At 35.9% G+C, this 18,419-nt stretch overlaps 1 protein-coding gene across 1 annotated transcript in view; it reads right to left on the reverse strand.

Annotated features, from left to right (window-relative positions):
- The window catches only part of ROBO2 (roundabout guidance receptor 2), a 591,630-nt gene that overhangs the window by 30,020 nt on the left and 543,191 nt on the right, over positions 1-18,419 (reverse strand). Inside the window, exons 20-21 of the mRNA XM_023726649.1 lie at positions 15,010-15,291; positions 8,297-8,453 (exon numbers count right to left, since the gene is read on the reverse strand). Of these exons, the coding sequence (XP_023582417.1) occupies positions 8,297-8,453; positions 15,010-15,291 (439 nt within the window). The remainder of the gene's footprint in view (positions 1-8,296; positions 8,454-15,009; positions 15,292-18,419) is intronic.

The following is an 18,419-nucleotide window of genomic DNA, read 5'->3' on the forward strand; positions in this document are numbered from 1 at the left end:
AAGGATCAGTTCCTGGAGAAGTATATCATGCCTGGTAAAGTAGAGAGTCTGCGAAAAAGAGGAAGACCCTCAACGAGATGGATTGACACAGTGGCTGCAACAATGGGCTCAAGCATAACAATGATTGTGAGGATGGTGCAGGACTGGGCATTAATCCCATATCTTTGATAAAATCTTTTATAAAGATTTCACTGACGAGGCTAACCAGTGCTGACGTACCACTCTTCTAAAGTTGCAACGACAATATTTTGCACGTTTGAAAACTGATTTGATTCTGTCTTATACCATTTCCAATATTGTTTCCTTTAACTGTTGCCTAATTTATTTTAGTATTTATCTGTTTATATGCTTAGAGTATCTTTTTATTAATTGATACTTAAGCTACATTACAGTTATGACATTGAACTATTCCTGTTTTTTTGCCACATCTAACAAAAACCAAAAACCAAACAAAACCTTTTTTAAAGCAAATAATTTATCTGACTTTAGATACTGTATTGTTAAGTCAAGCAAAAATATGTGTTAGACTAATCAAAAAAGAAGTATAACTGCTCATTTACTTAAATATTCAATATTTTAAGTGCCTGCTGTTATACTCTATTAGTAGTTAGAATTAAATCTACTCCACACAACTTGTTACAAAAGAGCAATGTTTTGTGCCATAAGTAATAAGTACTTTCTTTATTTACAGTGACTTATTGTCAGTAATATTATGCATTTGGATAATATGTTTATATATTCATTCTTTCAAATGGAAGTAGTCACCTACCCCTAAAATTTCCCTGCTCCATAAGTAGTAAACTATTCTTATTTCCATTAATCTAATAGATATACATATATATATATTTATGGAACAAAATACATAAAGAATATAGGAGAATAAAGAAATAATGTGCTATAAATATCATGTGCTAAGGTAACAGAAGAAATTATAATTAATTGTACATAACTCATTTTTTATTTTTCAAATCATGTCATCAGGTGAAGTAGAATCTTACCGTATAAATATCATTTTTGACATTATGCAAATATATTGCAGTAATGTATTAAATGAGTAAAAAGATATTTCCTTAGCTATTCATTTTCACTAGGCTTGATTTTATCACCAATTATCCCATGTCTATTCTTTAAAGTGACATTTTAGATAATCTACAACAGGATGAGCTTATATACCCCTGTGGGACAGAAGCAGAGCTGGGAAAAGTTTATGGATTTATTCCAGTAGTTTCAGCAGAAGGAGGAAAAATGGAGAGAGAGAAAAGGAGAGAGAGGGAGAGGGAGGGGGAGATGAAGAGAGAGAGAGAGAAGAAAGGACTAGGACAAGAAGAGGAAAGAATAAATGAAAGATGTTGCGACAAGGTGCATCTCATACAATGAGGAAGAATTGTTCATCACCTCTGTGGTATCCATCACTTAATCCTTTCCAGAACGACATATACTTAGGTTTCATCCAAAAGACGGAGGGGCAAGAAAGTAACAGATGACTCTATGAATGTTAAGAAAAGTGTAGCTCTTTTTTTAGAGTTTCCTTCATGTTTACTGAAATACATCTCATCTGAGTGATGGAATTTCAACTTTTTCTTGCAGTAACATAAAAAATAAATAAAAGGCTGTGAAAAATGCTATTAATGCCAAACCAAAAGGTCTTTTGGCCAACCTTTGCTTTTGTTGTTTGACTTACTGTCAGTGAAATATGAGACATCATATTATCTGTCTTGCCTTGTGAATAATGAGAAAGATGACAATTAATCAATGTTGCATGTGAACCAACTTGTTAAAGGCCAGATACAAATACCAAATTACTAATAAACATACAATAAAGTTCAACACCAGAAAGCTTGCCAATTTCTAATTACGATCACAAAGCAAGGCACCAGTTTCCCATTCAATTGCTACTGATTCTTCCTAGCATAATATGATTACAATAAAAGTACGTTATATTTATCGCTAGCAACTATTATTGCTAGGAACTAACTCATTCTGACACATTTTTGTCAAGCTGAGTGAGGCTTATTGATGAGAAAGAATATTCATCATTGCTGCCATAATATTAAAATAACAAATACTTTTTTGACTTGGACAATGATTAAATAACTTTTGATACTTAGTATTGTGTGTGGGGAGGCGGGGAAGAAACTGGTCTAAGAAAGGCTTGGAAAGCAAATTGATGATATCAAAGCTTTTAAAAATGTCATTAAACTTTATAATTAAAATCAAGGGAAAATATTTTCAAGATTGTAAGTATTCTGAGCTAGATGTATCTCCAAAATCTGTCTCTTTCTCTCCATCCCACTGTCATTTCCTTATTGCACATTTTCAAGACAGCAGCCAGTCTGCTGAAATATCCCATACATTCTCTCCCTGTTCTTAGTTTCATGTCCTCCAATCCACCCCTTCTACTCCACTATCAGAATTGCTACATGGCATACACATTTTTACAGCTTGACCTCAAGATACCTTCTCAGATTTATCTCCTACCCTATGTATGGTTCAAACTCACCAAACCTTATACACCACCTACCAATTGCTGAAGGAAACACATAAGCGATTAGAATGTAATGTGATAAGTATTATAATAGAGGGGTAAACTAAAGAACAATGAAAAACAAAGGAAAGACAACTAACACTAGCCAGGAATAGAGTAGGGTTTCAAAGGCAGAGCAGGGACTGCTAAGGGAAAACTAACAGAGCCATTTGCTCCCTCCCTGGTGGTATAGTGGTGAAGAGCTATGGCTGCTAACCAAAAAGTTGGCAGTTCAAATCCACCAGGTGCTCCTTGGACTCCCTATGGAGTAGTTCTACTCTGTCTTATGGGGTCACTATGAGTCAGAATTGACTTGATGACAACGGGTTTGGTTTTTTGGTTTGATCATCTCATTATTTACTTACTTACTTAATTTTTTTTTTTTTTTGTCCTTTGGCCAGCAAAATTTCTCTCCATTTGCACCTCAAATGGTGACATTAGTGATATATTGTTGTAGTTGTTGGGTAACAATCTAGCCTGGCACATAGGCTACTTTACGTTAGGACTGTTTCTTGTTATCTGTGTCCTTGTTGCTTCTGGCTCAGAGATCGGCACCCAACAGCTATACAATTCTGTTACTATTATTTTTGAATAAATGATTGAAATTTACCCCAGAAGTCATCTTCCATAAGCTTCATTCAGGTTTCCCTTTTAGTAGGCATATTATTATTTTGAACACATTGATCCTCTAGGACTTATACTACAAAATAATGTGTACGTGTGTATGTTGAGGTGAGGTGGGTGGTACCTGGTCTTTCCTGTCCTGTCTTGTAAACTCCCCTAGGGCAGACATCAGATTTTCCTTATTAATTGTATATTAATCTCATTTATCTCTGTTGTTTCCCTTCCTAGCCAGCACGGGACTTAGTACTTCTTATGTACTTGAAAAAAATGTTTGTTGAATAAGTTCTCTGTTATGACATGATAAACTACACCAGCAGTAAATACATCATATTGATTGTTAGGAATAAAAATCATTAAAAGCAAAAAAGTGAATTCTAAAGTTTTCATATTTTAAACAGTTTAAAATACTTAAAGAAAAATCTTATGTCTCGATTATGAAAGTTTCAAGAAAGGGCATACAGACAATTCTAAAGAAGATTTCTTCTGCAATATATTCAATGCTAATATTAGGAAGAGTAGAGTATAAATAATCTAACAGGTGCTCACTAATATTTCCTTCTCAGTACCATAAGGCTTACACATTAGAAAACACTTATAAAAGTGTAAAGAATATATTGAGATATGGACAAAATCATCACAAAACCTACTAATTTTAATTTGTTCTTGTCATGTTGACTTTAAAAATGTGTCTTTATTAAAAACAATTGAAAAGAGAGCTTTCAAGTGTTAGCCTTAAAAATCTGAGCCGGAAGAGTAAGGAAGTTGAATTCTGCTTAAGATTTAATCACTATTATTATTAGCAGAAGAAAAATTCTCACAACTGGATCAATAAGTAATATCATGACAAATGAAGAAAATATTGAAGTTGTCAAGGATTTCATTTTACTGGATCTACAATCAATGCCCATGGACGCAGCAGTCAAGAAATCAAAGGACATATTGTATTGGGCAAGTCTCCTGCAAAGACCTCTTTAAAGTGTTGAAAATCAAAGATGTCACCTTAAGGACTAAGATGCTCCTGACCTGAGCCATGGTATTTTTAATCACTTCATATGCATGCAAAAGCTGGACAATGAATAAGGAAGACCAAAGAAGAATTGAAACATTTGAATTATGGTGTTGGCAAAGAATATTGAATACACCATGGACAGCCAGAAGAATGAACAAATCTGTCTTGGAAGAAGTACAGCCAGAATGCTCCTTGGAAGCGAGGAAAGTCAGACTTTGTCTTGCTTATTTTGGACATGTAATCAGGAGGGACCAGTCCCTGGAGAAGGACATCACGCTTAGTAAAGTAGCAGGTCAGTGAAAAAGAGGATGACTGTCAATGAGATGGATTGCCACAGTGGCTACAACAATGGGCTCAATCATTCCAACAATTGTGAGAATGGCACAGGACAGGGTAGTGGTTCCTTCTGCTTTGCATGGGGTCAACACGAGTCAGAACCGACTCGATGGCACCTAACAACAACAACAACATTGTTAGCAATGGTAAAAATTTGAATCAAATTCTTTGTGTCATGTTGTTGAGTTCTTATTTGCCTTAACTACTAGTATTTGCTGGAAAAATTATATATATATATATATATATATATATATTTGACTATCTACAACATCAAATAATTTTTTTAGGGAATATAGAAAAAAAGAATTTCTAATATCATATATTCTGGCTGAATATTAAAATAATTTACAATGCCAAAATATGTGAAATAGTTTATATTTTATTTCTTAATGATCTGAAAAAATAATGTAAAAAAATCAAAAACTGTGGCAGTATGTATTATTTCACTCATCAAATGAATACTGCCAATTCTACTGCTGCATAACAAATCAAGTGAGAAATAAGATATATATTTTGATTGAATTAGTTTTATTTCAATAGGTAATAGGCATAATTAAAGTGTACGTATTTTCTAAGTAGACTCGGTGGTTTAAAAAAAAAAAAGGAAAGACTTCAAATTACCCACAGTTCTCATGCGATCTGAGTTCAAGACTTCATGCTTATAAATGCTGAACAGCTGTTATGGATTGAATTAACCCATCAGCCGCCCTGCAGAAGGAAAGACCGTATTGATCTGCTCTCATAAAGATTATAGCCTAGGAAACTCTATAGGGGCAGTTTACTCTGTCATATAGGGTCTCTATGAGTCATAATCGACTAGACGGCACACAACAACAACATGGATTGAACTGTGCCCCCAAAAATACATGCTGTAAATCCTAATCCTAACTGTGGATCCACCACTCTGTTGGTTTGTCATACGGTGGTGGCTTGCATGTTGCTGTGATGCTAGAAGCAATACCACTGGTATTTCAAATACCAGCAGCATCACCCATGGTGGACAGGTTTCAGTGGAGCTCCCAGACTAAGACAGACTAGGAAGAAGGACCTGGTGACCAACTTCTAAAAATATTGGCCAGTGAAAACCTTATGAATAGCAGCAGAACGCTGTTTGATACAGCACCGAAGATGAGCTCCTCAAGTCACTTTGAGGGCTAAGGTGCGCCTGACCCAAGCCATGGTGTTTTCAGTCACCTCATATGTATGCTAAAGCTGGACAGTGAATAAGGAAGACTAAAGGAGAATTGATGCCTTGGAATTATGGTGTTGGCAAAGAATATTGAATATACCATAGATTGCCAGAAGAACAAACAAATACGTCTTGGAAAACGTACAGCCAGAATGCTCCTTCGAAGTGAGTATGTCAAGATTTTGTCTCACATACTTTGGACATGTTATCAGGAGGGACCAGTCCCTGGAGAAGACATCATGCTTGGTAAGGTAGAGGGTCAGTGAAAAAGAGGAAGGCCCTCAACGAAATGGATTGACACAGTGGTTGCAACAATGGGCTCAAACATGGCAATGACTGCGAGGATGGCGCAGGACGAGGCAGTGTTACCTTTTGTTGTACACAGGGTTGCTAAGAGTCAGAACCGATGGCATTTAACAACAACCATACCTGTGGATGTAATCACATTTAGGAACAGGGTTTTCTTTGCTTTGTTAATGAGGCCCTACAGTGTAAGATGTGTCTTAAATCAGTCACTTTTGAGATATAAAAGAGCAGATTAGGCACAGAAGCAAGCAAGTATGGATGGGGGAAAGACAGATTACCACACTGAGATCTCCAAGGAACCCTGAGAAGAACACAGGAAGCTGAGACAAGGATTTTCCCCCAGAGCAGCCAGAGAGTGCCTTCCACTAGAGCTGGTGTCCTGAATTCAGACTTCTAGCCTTCTAAACTATGAGAAAATAAATTTCTGTTTGTTAAGGCCACTCCCTTGTGGTATTTCTGTTATAGCAGCACTAAAAAACTAAGATAATAACACTACCTTCTCTTCCCATTTTAGGATGTCCATCTCCCATTTTTTGACTATAGTCTTTAAAATGTAGATTTCTCAATCCTGCAATAATCTTTTCTTGTGGAATACATGTTTCTGTTTTATTCTTTGCTCAGGATCCATGTGACGCTAACACATTTATATCTTTGATATGTATTCCAGAAGACCACATACAGATGGTTGTTTTAAATGTCAGAGAGATATTTGACATTATCTCTAGAAAACGGGAGAGTAGGTACTTTTAGTTTCCTATTTCAAATGTGAAAAAAATTTTACAAATTAAAATAATTATAATATGCATATATATGGGCACTATAATTCCAGAAAGGCAAATGAAGTTTAGATGAGGATGAGAAATACATAGATAAAAAATGTCTCTATATATGCATATTTATTATATATGTGTATATTAAAAAACAAAACTAATTCCATTGCTGTCCAGTTGACTCTGACTCATAGTGACCCTATAGGACGGAGTTGTACTGCCCCGTATGGTTCTAAGGCTGTAAATCTTTACCAAAGCAGACTGCCACATCTTTCTCCCTCGGACTAGCTGGTGAGTTCGAATGGCTAACCTTTTGGTTAGTGGTTAAGTGCTTAACCACTGCACCACCAGGGCTCATTACGTATATACACAATTCATATATACAGTATGTATGTATATATATTCCATAAGCCTAAGAAATGAGGTAAATAAGGTAAGTTAAATGAGGAATTTTAAAGTTATGACATCAGAAATTCTAGTTAGGATAATTAATGTAGAGATCTCAAAGACAGCAGTTACATAAAAAGAAAAAACGGAGACAAATTTATAAGCATGGACAAGTAATCTTTATGTGAACCAAGACAGGAAATGCAACCATTATTCAAATAAATTGAGGTATTTCCATATCTGTGTATTTCTACGTAAAGAAAAACTTGGAAAAAGAAAAACTGTCTTTATTCTGTATTTTTAGGTGGCATCAAGGCCCAGTCAAAAGACACGTTGGCTTGGGAATCGTGACGCAGGCAGAGCCTTTGGAATTTTTAACATAGAAAAAAAGGCTGAGTATGCTTCATCCAACCTGTTCTTTTTGAAAGCAGACAATAAAAAGTATTGATGTCTTTTTGCTTTAAAATCAACTAACACAAATAATTTAACAGAGGGAAAAACAAACAAGCTCTCGTGAAATGTCTGGAAAAGCAAAAGGAAACTGGTCACATTCAAAGGCCCTTCAAGGAAATTTTCCAGCTTAAAACGGTTTTGTTACAGAATGTGCATTGGCTTGAACCTGTTTTATTGTTATGGCTCCTAAATTCCCATCAAAGCTGATGATTAAAGTTCTACCCACTGACCAGGTCCCTACAATTATCTCATTGTGATTGAGCTCTACAGCGGGCGCCCTGCTATGGCCGGACATAAAGTCATTAGAGAACTTCGAGGGATGATGAAGAAGGTTATTTTAATTCCCTTTCAGCCCTTCTCAGGAGTGGCTCTTTAGTTCACAGAGCTGTGGGTACTTGCTTTCAAACTAACAAGCAATATATAAATGGAGGCTGCATTATCATGATTGCAGACAATCTAAAGCACTCGAGGGCCAAGGAGTCCAGGTCCTCAGTATGTGCTGTTTTGTATTTATCAGCTAAAAATACATAGACAGTTCAAACAATCAAAGGGGTAGAGGGGAAGGAGAAAAAAAGCAATGAACAGGCTGGGAGGGGGCAGGAAAAACAGAATAACAGAACACAGAATAAGGACAGAAATGCATAAAACAGAGGGGAGTACATTCTTTGCAATTTTGTTGGTATATAAATATTTTTTACCCATTTTCTTGTTGTTCCACTGCATAGTGTTCCAGCTCTGTGCCAGGAAGGGGCTGGACTGGGGGAGGAGGTAGCGGGACATTGGCCCAGGTGGATCCATTGTTTTTCTGTGGTTTAGAAGAGTTTTTATTTTTCTTCTTTTTTCCACCTTTCCCACCTGAAAATAACAACGGGTTTATTCAGAGATAGCAAATATCAGAGCAAACAGAGCACATCAGATGGGAAGATGTATTTCTGTTTTCAAAACACCAGAATCAGTATGCTACATTGTTAAAAGCTATAAACAATAAAATGATATAATCAGAAAAACATTTATAGAAATCACTCAAAATGATATTGTTTTTCTCCCAATACATTAACCACAGAGCTGAATAAACCAAAAACATGGCTGCTGTATCAAAAGCACATTCATTGATTTATTTATGTCAGCTGCTCCCATGTTTTCATTGTTGGATGCGATAATGGGCCGTAACAAATTCTTTCAAATGTCAGATTTTAGTGCGTTTATAATGCTCTTTTGCATAATCTCTCTCAGTGGAAAATGTGGTGTCTAAGGATACAGGCTAAACTTTTCCATTAGAATTTATTCAATTTAATTAATCCAGGAGAGTAACATTTCCTCTCAAATGTAACTGATAAAAATCAATCAACCACAATCTGGAGGATACTTGTAAATCTTTCACAGGAATATGTTTTATAGACTTTTTAAGTAATGCATGGCACAATTATTTTTGCATACAGTGAGAACAGTTCCCTGTTGTTTTAAGCATAACATTTCATAAAATTCTAAAAAGGGAAAAGTAGTCAATGATATATAGTAAGCAGTTTCTGAACTATTTTAATACAAGTGAATCTGTGCATAAAACATGAACAAAATATAAACCTGCAGCATATAAGCCATATCTAAGATCACATGGAACTTACTGATACATAAAATTAAAAATTATCTTTCGTAGTGCTGTACTTTTTACTCTTCTAAAATTAAGTAAACACAAGCCTGAATCTAAAAAAAATGGACCACTGTTGGATACAGAAATGAGTATTTCTTGAGCACAATGACAAAGGATGCTCCCAGGGAAGGTAAAGTAACTTCCATCACTCCCATCATGCTGTATAGCTATTGCTCCAAAAATTATACTGACCCCTTGGACTTCATCTTTCTGGAACTAATAGTTGTGAGCATCAAATACTGGTAGCAGGGCTATCTAGCAATATAGATATCACTAACCCTGGTGGCTCAGTGCTTAAGAGCTACACCTGTTAACCAAAAAGTCGGCAGTTTGAATTCACCAGCCACTCCTTGGAAATCCTATGGGGGAAGTTCTACTCTGTCCTATAAGGTTGCTATGAGTTGGAATTGACTTGATGGCAATGGGTATGGTATAGCCAGTAGAAGTCTACCTAGGGAGCGCTGGTGGTGCAATGGTTAAGAACCTGGCTGCTAACTGAAAGGTCAGCAGTTTGAGCCCACCAGCTCCTCCTTGGAAACCCTATGGGGCAGTTCTACTCTGTCCTATAGTGTCACTATGAGTCAGAATCAACTCGACAGCATATAAAGACAACAGAAATCTACCTGTCTTTTTTGCTACCAATTACTAATGTGTTTCATCCAAATCATAAAATTATCTAACTTAATAGTACCTTATTTGATTGCCAGAAACTGATGAAACTATTTAACTAGCCATGTATACTATTTGCAGTTATGTAATTGCATCTCCTTCCTCGGTAGTGGGTACATACATATACACATATGTATTTAAAAGAGCATCCCCGCAAACACAGTGCTTTCTCTGTTCTCTCATTTCTTATCTCTGGCAGAATAGGTGGTATTAAGAGAAAGGAGGGCAGGTATCATCTGCGTAGAGGTTAGCAGCTTGGTCTCTGGGTTGGAAGACCAGCTCCTCTTGATAGGTTACTCAATAGATATCACCTTGATATCCACATATATAAAACAAATATTATAAAGGTACTACTTCTTTGAATTATTTTGAGGATTAAAAGAGATAATACATGTGAACTGCTCAGCATGTAAGGAATGCTTAGTAAATGCCAGTCATTATCCCTCTTTCTCAGCTCCTGTTCCTCAGAGCAAACCCAGGTTCCTACTGTTCTCTTAAGGTTTCTCCACGCCCAACTCCTCCAGGCCCGATGAGAATCCCAGCAATAGCCTGACTCTGAGAATAAGAATAATAAACTTGCTTAAACACAAGTCTCCAATTTTTGTCTTTAAAGTTGTTGTTTTTGTTAGCTGCTGTTGAGTTGGACCCAACTCATGGTGAACCCATGCACAATGGCAGGAAAAGCTGCCCAGTCCTTTGCCATCCCTATAATCTGTTGGTGATCAGACCTTTGTGATCCACAGGGTTTTCATTGTCTGATAGATGAGCCATTATCTTTTGTTTCCTGATAACCCACCAAAATCACAAGCAAGGTTTTTTTGTTTTTGTTTTTGGTAGTTTCAAAACTATAATTCAGTGATTTCAGAGGAATGAGTTGGGCCACTTGCCCTGTGTAGATTTCCTCCAAGTTGTACATACTTTCTTCTTTATATGTTTATATATGTATAATGCTTTTCATTTTCCATAACACTTTTATAAATGGTATGTGATCACCACCGGAACTGAGTGACATAGGTAGGGAAGTTTTTATATCTTTATTTTATTGATGAGGAAATTGAGGTTTTTTTCTGGGTGTTGAATGAATCATCCACATTCACACAGTAAAGAAAATGAATTAGGACACAGAAACTTTACTGGGAGTTGCTATTTCTGGCTCTCTGAATCCCATTCTGTTGAAGTCCTTGCCCAAGCTCAAGAAAGCTATTACCTACTCTTTCTAGTCTTTTGGAGTTCCAGTGGTACAGTGGTGAAAGCACTCTGCTATTAACCAAAAGGTCAGCAATTTGAACCCACCAGTTGCTCCCTGGGAAAAAGATGTGACAGTCTGCTTCTGTAAAGATTTACAGCCTTGGAAACTCTATGGGGCAGTTCTACGACAGAGTAGACCCCTACAGGGTCGTTATGAGTTGGAATCAACTTGACGGCAGTGGGTTTGGTTTTGATGGGTGGCACAAATGGTTAAACACTGGACTACCAGCTGGAAAGGCTAGCAATTCAAACCCATCCAGATGTGCCTCAAAAGACAGGTCTGGCTATTTGCTTTTGAAATTTCACACCCTTGAAACTCTATGGAGCAGTTCTACTCAGCTCACATGGTGTTGTCATGATTCAGAATCTACTCCATGGCAACAAATAACACAGTGTTTCAAATAACAGACTTAATGTGTTTTGGAAACATTCCTGATTCATAGAGGGATTTCATGGGGGCTTTACATGCAACAGAGTCCTGGTGGCTCAGTGGTTATGAGCTTGGCGGCTAACCAAAAGGCCAGCAGTTTGAATCCACTAGCCGCTCCTTGGAAACCCTATAGGGCAGTTGTACTCTATTCTATAGGGCTGCTATGAGTCAAATCGACTCAACAGCAATGGGTTTGGGCTTTTTTTTAAGTTATATCCAGCATCTATTTTTCCCTGTTTGGGGGAAATTTCTGCTCTCCCACTTTGGGCAGTCTTGGCAGGATTATCCATCAACATACCATGCCTTCTTCTGACCATGAGGTAAGTGGTAGGCTCTTAGCATGGTGGTGGACATTTAACATAAGCTAAGGCAATTCTATTCTGTACCTAAAACTTGAATATTGAACCTAATTGAGTCACAGTTTGTTGCTGTTACTGGCAGCTAAAGAAATCTCAGTTATTTCAAGGTGAGAATTACCTGTATTATGTTTTAGGGAAGTATATTTTGATGACTTGCAAAAATATTTGACCCATCTCTCTTCAATTCAAAATGTAACTATTTGAATTTTACATTGGTTTAGTCTTAGCAAATGACTTCTATGTAAAGAAAACTATAGAAATAGCTCATTTTAAAAGTAAATTTACAGTCTATTCTTAAAAAACACTGGTGAGTAAAAATGATTTAGTTCTTGTTATGGATACATATATGCGTATTTGTATGTATATCTACATCTATCTATAAGTATACATATAGCTACATATATATTAACTATGATTGCAGATACTATATTAAAACACCTGAGTTTTCTTTTGTATTTTTTAAGGTTGATTTTTTAACAGAAGTGCTCAGAACTTAGGTGTTGAATAAATTATAGAAATGTTTCAAAGAGAGTGATTGCACTGAAAAATTTAGGAATTGTCCAATTTTTTTTTTTTTACCACTGTGATTATTTTAAGTTGAATTTCATTGCTGTTCATGAATTAAGAAAATCTTATAATATGATATTATTAGCTCTCCATAGGGCAGTTTAATCTTAAATTTGAGTCTTAGAAAAAATACCTACAATTATAAGAATAAAACAAAACTCTTTAATAGTGAATTCAATGCTCTAAATTAAAAAGGGAACACTCATTCACTCTTGCCTCCTAAAGAATGCTTCCTACCATCAATTCATTTTTTTTTTTTTTGTATTCACATGTAGATAAAGTAGTAAATACTATAGATAGATAGATACAGATAACTCTATCTAAAACTAACTCGGGGTCAAGTCGATTCCAACTCATCGCGATGTATTTTGTTTTATATATATATATCACTCAGGAGATTAATGGATTCAAAGAAACAGTAAGTACTATTTGTGAATCATATTCCACTTATAATTACTCAAAAAAACAACTTTTGAAACTAGGTTACAATCAATGTATACTACTTAAATGAAACAATCACAGAAAATCTTATGTAATCCATGGTTTAGACTATATGAGTTTCTTTTCATATTTTCCTTGAGACTTTGTATATCTTAAATGATATAAATAGGAAACAGCATAAATTGCTTTTTAAGTATTAAAAACAATGTGAGACTCATTATCAATAAATGACAGTATAAATGACATATAAGGTTATTCAAAAGGTACCTTATGTTATTAAGACAGTTTAAATTCGTAACAGATGTTTAAAATTTTCTAGACTTTATAAGGTATCTAATCTTACCAGTAGGTAAGAAGAGCAAATGGCTCATTTTGGAGGGAAGAAAGAACATTAACATTTTCAGACTGAGAGGGTACCATCTCCTGAGGAAAAGTAATTTACTAAATGTTATCTTAATGATCTAAAAGGGTTAACTCCTTATGCCCTTGATGCCTGGTAGCATATGACATACCATAATTGACTGTAATTTTTACTAAGAATCTGTAGTTAAAAAAAAAAAAAATTACCCCCCCAAGACAAACGAATACCAAGCATATCGTTAATCTGAACAGATTAAGTAAATAGGGTCATGGAATCAATTAGAAATGTGCAGATAAAGTCATCAGTCAAAGAATGTAAATGTTACAGCAGGCAGTTAGAGTTCATCTACTACAACCGCCTCATTTTGCAGGTGAGAATCCTTGGGCCTGGAAAATATTACTGATATGCAACATGATAGGTATATATTTTTGGCCAGTAATACGTGTTTTTCACCACATATTCTATATAATACTTACATTATAAATTGTTACTTTAGCTGATATATCTTGAATGTATATTACAATTTACAGCACAATTATCAACATCAAAGATTGTATGTGTTTTTTAAATTAAATTTTAATAATTTCCCATACTAACATTCTTATTTGGCACATTATCAGCACTTTACATTAAATAATAACATTCAATTGATAATAAATCCTATCACATAGTTTTTTGTGAAAAAATATCTAGAAATAGGAAGTAATGTCACTGCAAATCTAACATTATGAAAAATCTCCCAAATCATTTGCGTTTTAGTTAAATACATCTTCTGGTGTCCATGCCACGGAACTTACTTTCATATATGTGCTTCTTATAAAGTTCTCTTGACCCTTAAATAGGCTTCAAGGCAGATCAAACTCTTCTGCTCATCCGTGAACAGTATTTTGTATTCATTATATACTACTAACATTAATAGTAAGTAATAAAATAGCACTTTTTCCTAAAAGCATTCTTGTACAGTTAGTGCACAAGGGAGACTGATTTTTATCCTCCCCGCCCAAAGTAGTATTTCATTAGCATAAACTATTGTTGTCAGTTAAGATAAATGCCTGACAGTGAGCTGTGATTTAGTATTTCCTCATGATTGTTAGGAACACAGGTCATATGTTGATGACAAACAAATATTTCTCCTTACTGTAATGAGACCAACCTGAGAGACTGCCACTCCTTTCTGAGCTGTTGTGAGAGCTGGTGGTGCTGAAATCCTGTGACTGGTTGTGTGGCATTCTATTAGACAGTCCCTCAGCCAATCGGTAGTCAGGGATGTAAAGTAAGGCTAAGGGTTAAAGGGCAGAGGTCATAGTGGCATCATGTGATTAGTTCACAGCACAAGCCCATGCAGAACATGCAGTTAGCGACTCAGAAGCAGATGTCGTGGGAGAGTGGGGGAATGTTTTGTCTACCCTGACCTAATGGACGTAGAGATGGAGTGCTGACCACTAGAGTGAAAAGAGCTACAAGCATGAAACCGACTGGTGTGGGTGTGTGGTGGTGGTGGCGGTGGTGGAGGTGGTGGTGGTGGTGGTGATAGGGATTGTGCAAGTTACTGAATACATGCCGGTTTATTTTTTTTAGTTTAAGTAGTGAACCTGGTAATGAATCACTGTCAAACAACAAATACTAATTTCTATCTCATGCACAAATGATATGAAACAAACTCCTGAGGAGACAAGAATCTGACTTACCATTATTGCCTTTGTTCTGATCAGGTAGAGAATAACCAAATCCCATCAGATCTGATTTTTGCTGAATTGAGCTTTTCCACTGTGGATCAGGCAGATCGACAGCCAGTTCATGAATGCTATTGGAATGCAAGATCTGTGTTGTGGCATATGGGGTGGCCTGTGTTATTTGGCTGGAACTGTTGTAAGTGGTTTTGGTCGTGAAGTCAATGCTACTATAAATGGCTCCATCTGAGAGCATCGTTGCTGTTTTATCTCCTTGGCCTGGAACTGGTGGCAGCACATCTGTGGTGAACATAGGGAAATGAAACAATTTAATGATGCACAGGAAGCCCAAAACTATCAGCACTGAAGATGAAAAATAAATGTGTCATGTCACACATTTACATTTCACCTGAGACGGGCTTCATGAGCCAGTGAAGGGTAGATGATGTACAACCATCACCAAGCTATCAGCCTCGGTGACAGACAGGCCTACCACAAGCTCTTCACGTCTCACTGCTTAAAGCACCCCTTCACCGATTTTCTTCCACCATAAATAAGAAGTTTGAGATATTCCCCTACTGAACAATGCTTTCAGTTGTTCCCTCCATTTTGGAACCAATGAAACGGTTAGCACTTTACAGAAGCAATGAGCGAGACTACAAATCCTGGATGAAAACATGTCTTTTCACTTTACTCCCAAAGACATGGAATACAACCTCTGAACAGATGCAAAAAATTCCAAAATTATACTATCCTGACTATGAGGTACATTTTTCTGGTGTTTTAACTTGTCAATTATCTGATTTGATTGCATAGCTGTATATGGGAGTGGAGCCGATGGTTCCAATGATTTTTTTTTTCCTTTGATAACAAAGGGAAACTTTAATGAATAAGTCATTTTCACAATACAGCAGGATTTAGCTATAGAAAAAGCAATCTCAGTGATCAGGCAGTTTAATTTATGCTACCGACTCTTAGAAGTGGAGAATTATAGTTTCAAGTTGTAATACATAAAATTTAACTTCAGGAACAACACTGAATATCAATCAGTCCATTTATCATTTTGATATGCTGAATTATCTTTACATAGCGCTTTATAATTCAGAACTGCCACCTCTCTCTTGAGCTCTTATTTTTCCTTTTCAGAAGATTCTAAGTGAATCCAAAAAAAAAAAACACTAAATAACACTATTTCCATTCATTTAGTTTTAGAAGTGAATCTAATTATACCATGTTCCTTAATAATCTAGGTTTAGAAAATCTCATTTCATAGGACTTGAGATCATCAAATCCCTCAATCTTTTTCATGATAGGAAGTTTCAACTATAGTAGTTGTTGACAAATCAAATTATCACAGTACAAAAACCCAACTTATTATGATCAGCAAAAAACAAAGTAGGAACTTTGTAAATATATCCTAAGAATTTTAGATTTTATGGGTATAGCAGTAGCTGGAATAAGAATTCTTATACAAATATTAGTTTTGTTTTTGTATTTTAAAAAAGTTTTTAAAAGTCTTCTTTAACAACCATAACAAGAAATGCAGAATATATTTTGTACATTGTATATTTAAGCCTTTCTGAAGATTTTGAAGTCTGAATTACAAATTTGTTTCACAATTAAGTGGATTTGTACTTTATTGAAGTAACTTTTAAATGCTTACAAGTGAGATAGTTAAACATATTCAAATGCATAATGTTTCATTAAGATGTATAAGCATGTAAAATTGTTTCTGGTTTCAAGAATTTCATAGGTACCTTCTTGCTTTTAGCTATATACTAATCACAAAATTAGGCCTTGAAGAAGCATGTGTCATTCTTGAGTGTTGGTATCATTTTCATTCTCTAAGTGCTTCTATACTGATTTTTGGGCTACATATTGCCTTCATATATTACTTGATCACTCCCACATTTTCAAACAATAAATCGAATTATATCTCAACATTGAAATCTTGGGAGATTTTACAGGAATATTTGGAAGTCGACGTGTGTCCTCTAATATCAGATAGTTTGGAAATCCTGGATGACCTTCCTCTCAACAGCTTGCACGGCTGCATTTAGGCAGGACTTTCTATTTTCCATTTTCCCACAGCTCCCACGAACCCAACCATTTCAGGGGAATAAGCCCTTGTTAAAATTTGAGTTAGAGACCCCAGATGTATGTGAAACTCTTCCCTTCAGTTGGAAATACTCATGATTCAGTCTATAGTTTTTCACCACCTTGGTTACACTTGTACTCACGGCTTTGTTTCTTCTTGCCTAATACAATTACTTGTATGAATGACTGCCTCTTTCATTGTAACGTAAGCTTTTTGAGGACAGAACCACATGAGATGCATGTCTGTATTTCCATACTTCCTGAACCTATGTTTTGAGGAGAATAAGCACTTGCTGATTGAATGGTTGAATGAAAGCTTTACAGTTGGTATTGACCGTATGCAGATATTACAACAATTAGTAACTTTATTATTCAAAATACCATTTTCATTACATTCAAGCATGTATTTTTATTTCATTCTTAAAGGGAAAATGTCAGTATCCTTGATTCTTCTTCTAAATCAATATAGTTACATAGTCATTCACGTGAAACCCACTTTTAGGGTTATAGAGCAGTATAGATTAAAAACCAATAGAACTAAAAAAAAAGACAAAAAACCCAGCCTTTAGAATAAGATAGACCTGTATCATACACCTAGATTTACAAATTATTCATCTTAATAAAATTTATTCTTGACCTTTAAATTAGAAATGTGATTATCAATGTCATACATTCATAGTGCCAAGGCAATGAAATAAAATGTACAAAAAAACCCCCCCAAAACAAAAACTCTAACAGTATTTCTGGCACATGGTAAATACTTAAAATGCCTATTACAATGAAAAGTGATACATTAAACCTTGCAAAAAATTTTTTCTTGGTCTTTGTCATGGTTTGAATTATGTCCCCCCCAAAAATGTCTGTATTAATTTGGCTGGGCCATGATTCCCAGAATTGTGTTGTTGGCCTCCATTTTGTGATTGTAATTTTATGTTAAAGAGGATTAAGGTGGGATTGTAACACCACCCTTATCCAGGGCACATCCCTGATCCAATGTAAAGGGAGTTTCCCTAGGGTGTGGCCTGCACCACCTTTTACCTTACAAGCGATAAAAGGAAAGGAAAGCAAGTGGAGAATGGGGAACCTCATACCACCAAGAAAGCAGTGCCAGGAACAGAGTGCATCCTTTGGACCTGTGGTTCCTGTGCAGAGAAGCTCCTAGTCCAGGGGAAGATTGACAAGGACTTCTCACCAGAGCCAACAGAGAAGAGAAAGCCATCCCCCGGAGCTGCCACCTGAATTTGGACTTCCAGCCTACTAGACTGTGAGAGAATAAACTTTCTCTTTGTTAAAGCCATCCGCTCGTGGTATTTGTGTTAGAACAGCACTAG

This window comes from Trichechus manatus, unplaced genomic scaffold, assembly GCF_000243295.1.
Source record: "Trichechus manatus latirostris isolate Lorelei unplaced genomic scaffold, TriManLat1.0 scaffold00012, whole genome shotgun sequence".
In the NCBI taxonomy this organism is placed as follows: Eukaryota; Metazoa; Chordata; class Mammalia; order Sirenia; family Trichechidae; genus Trichechus; species Trichechus manatus.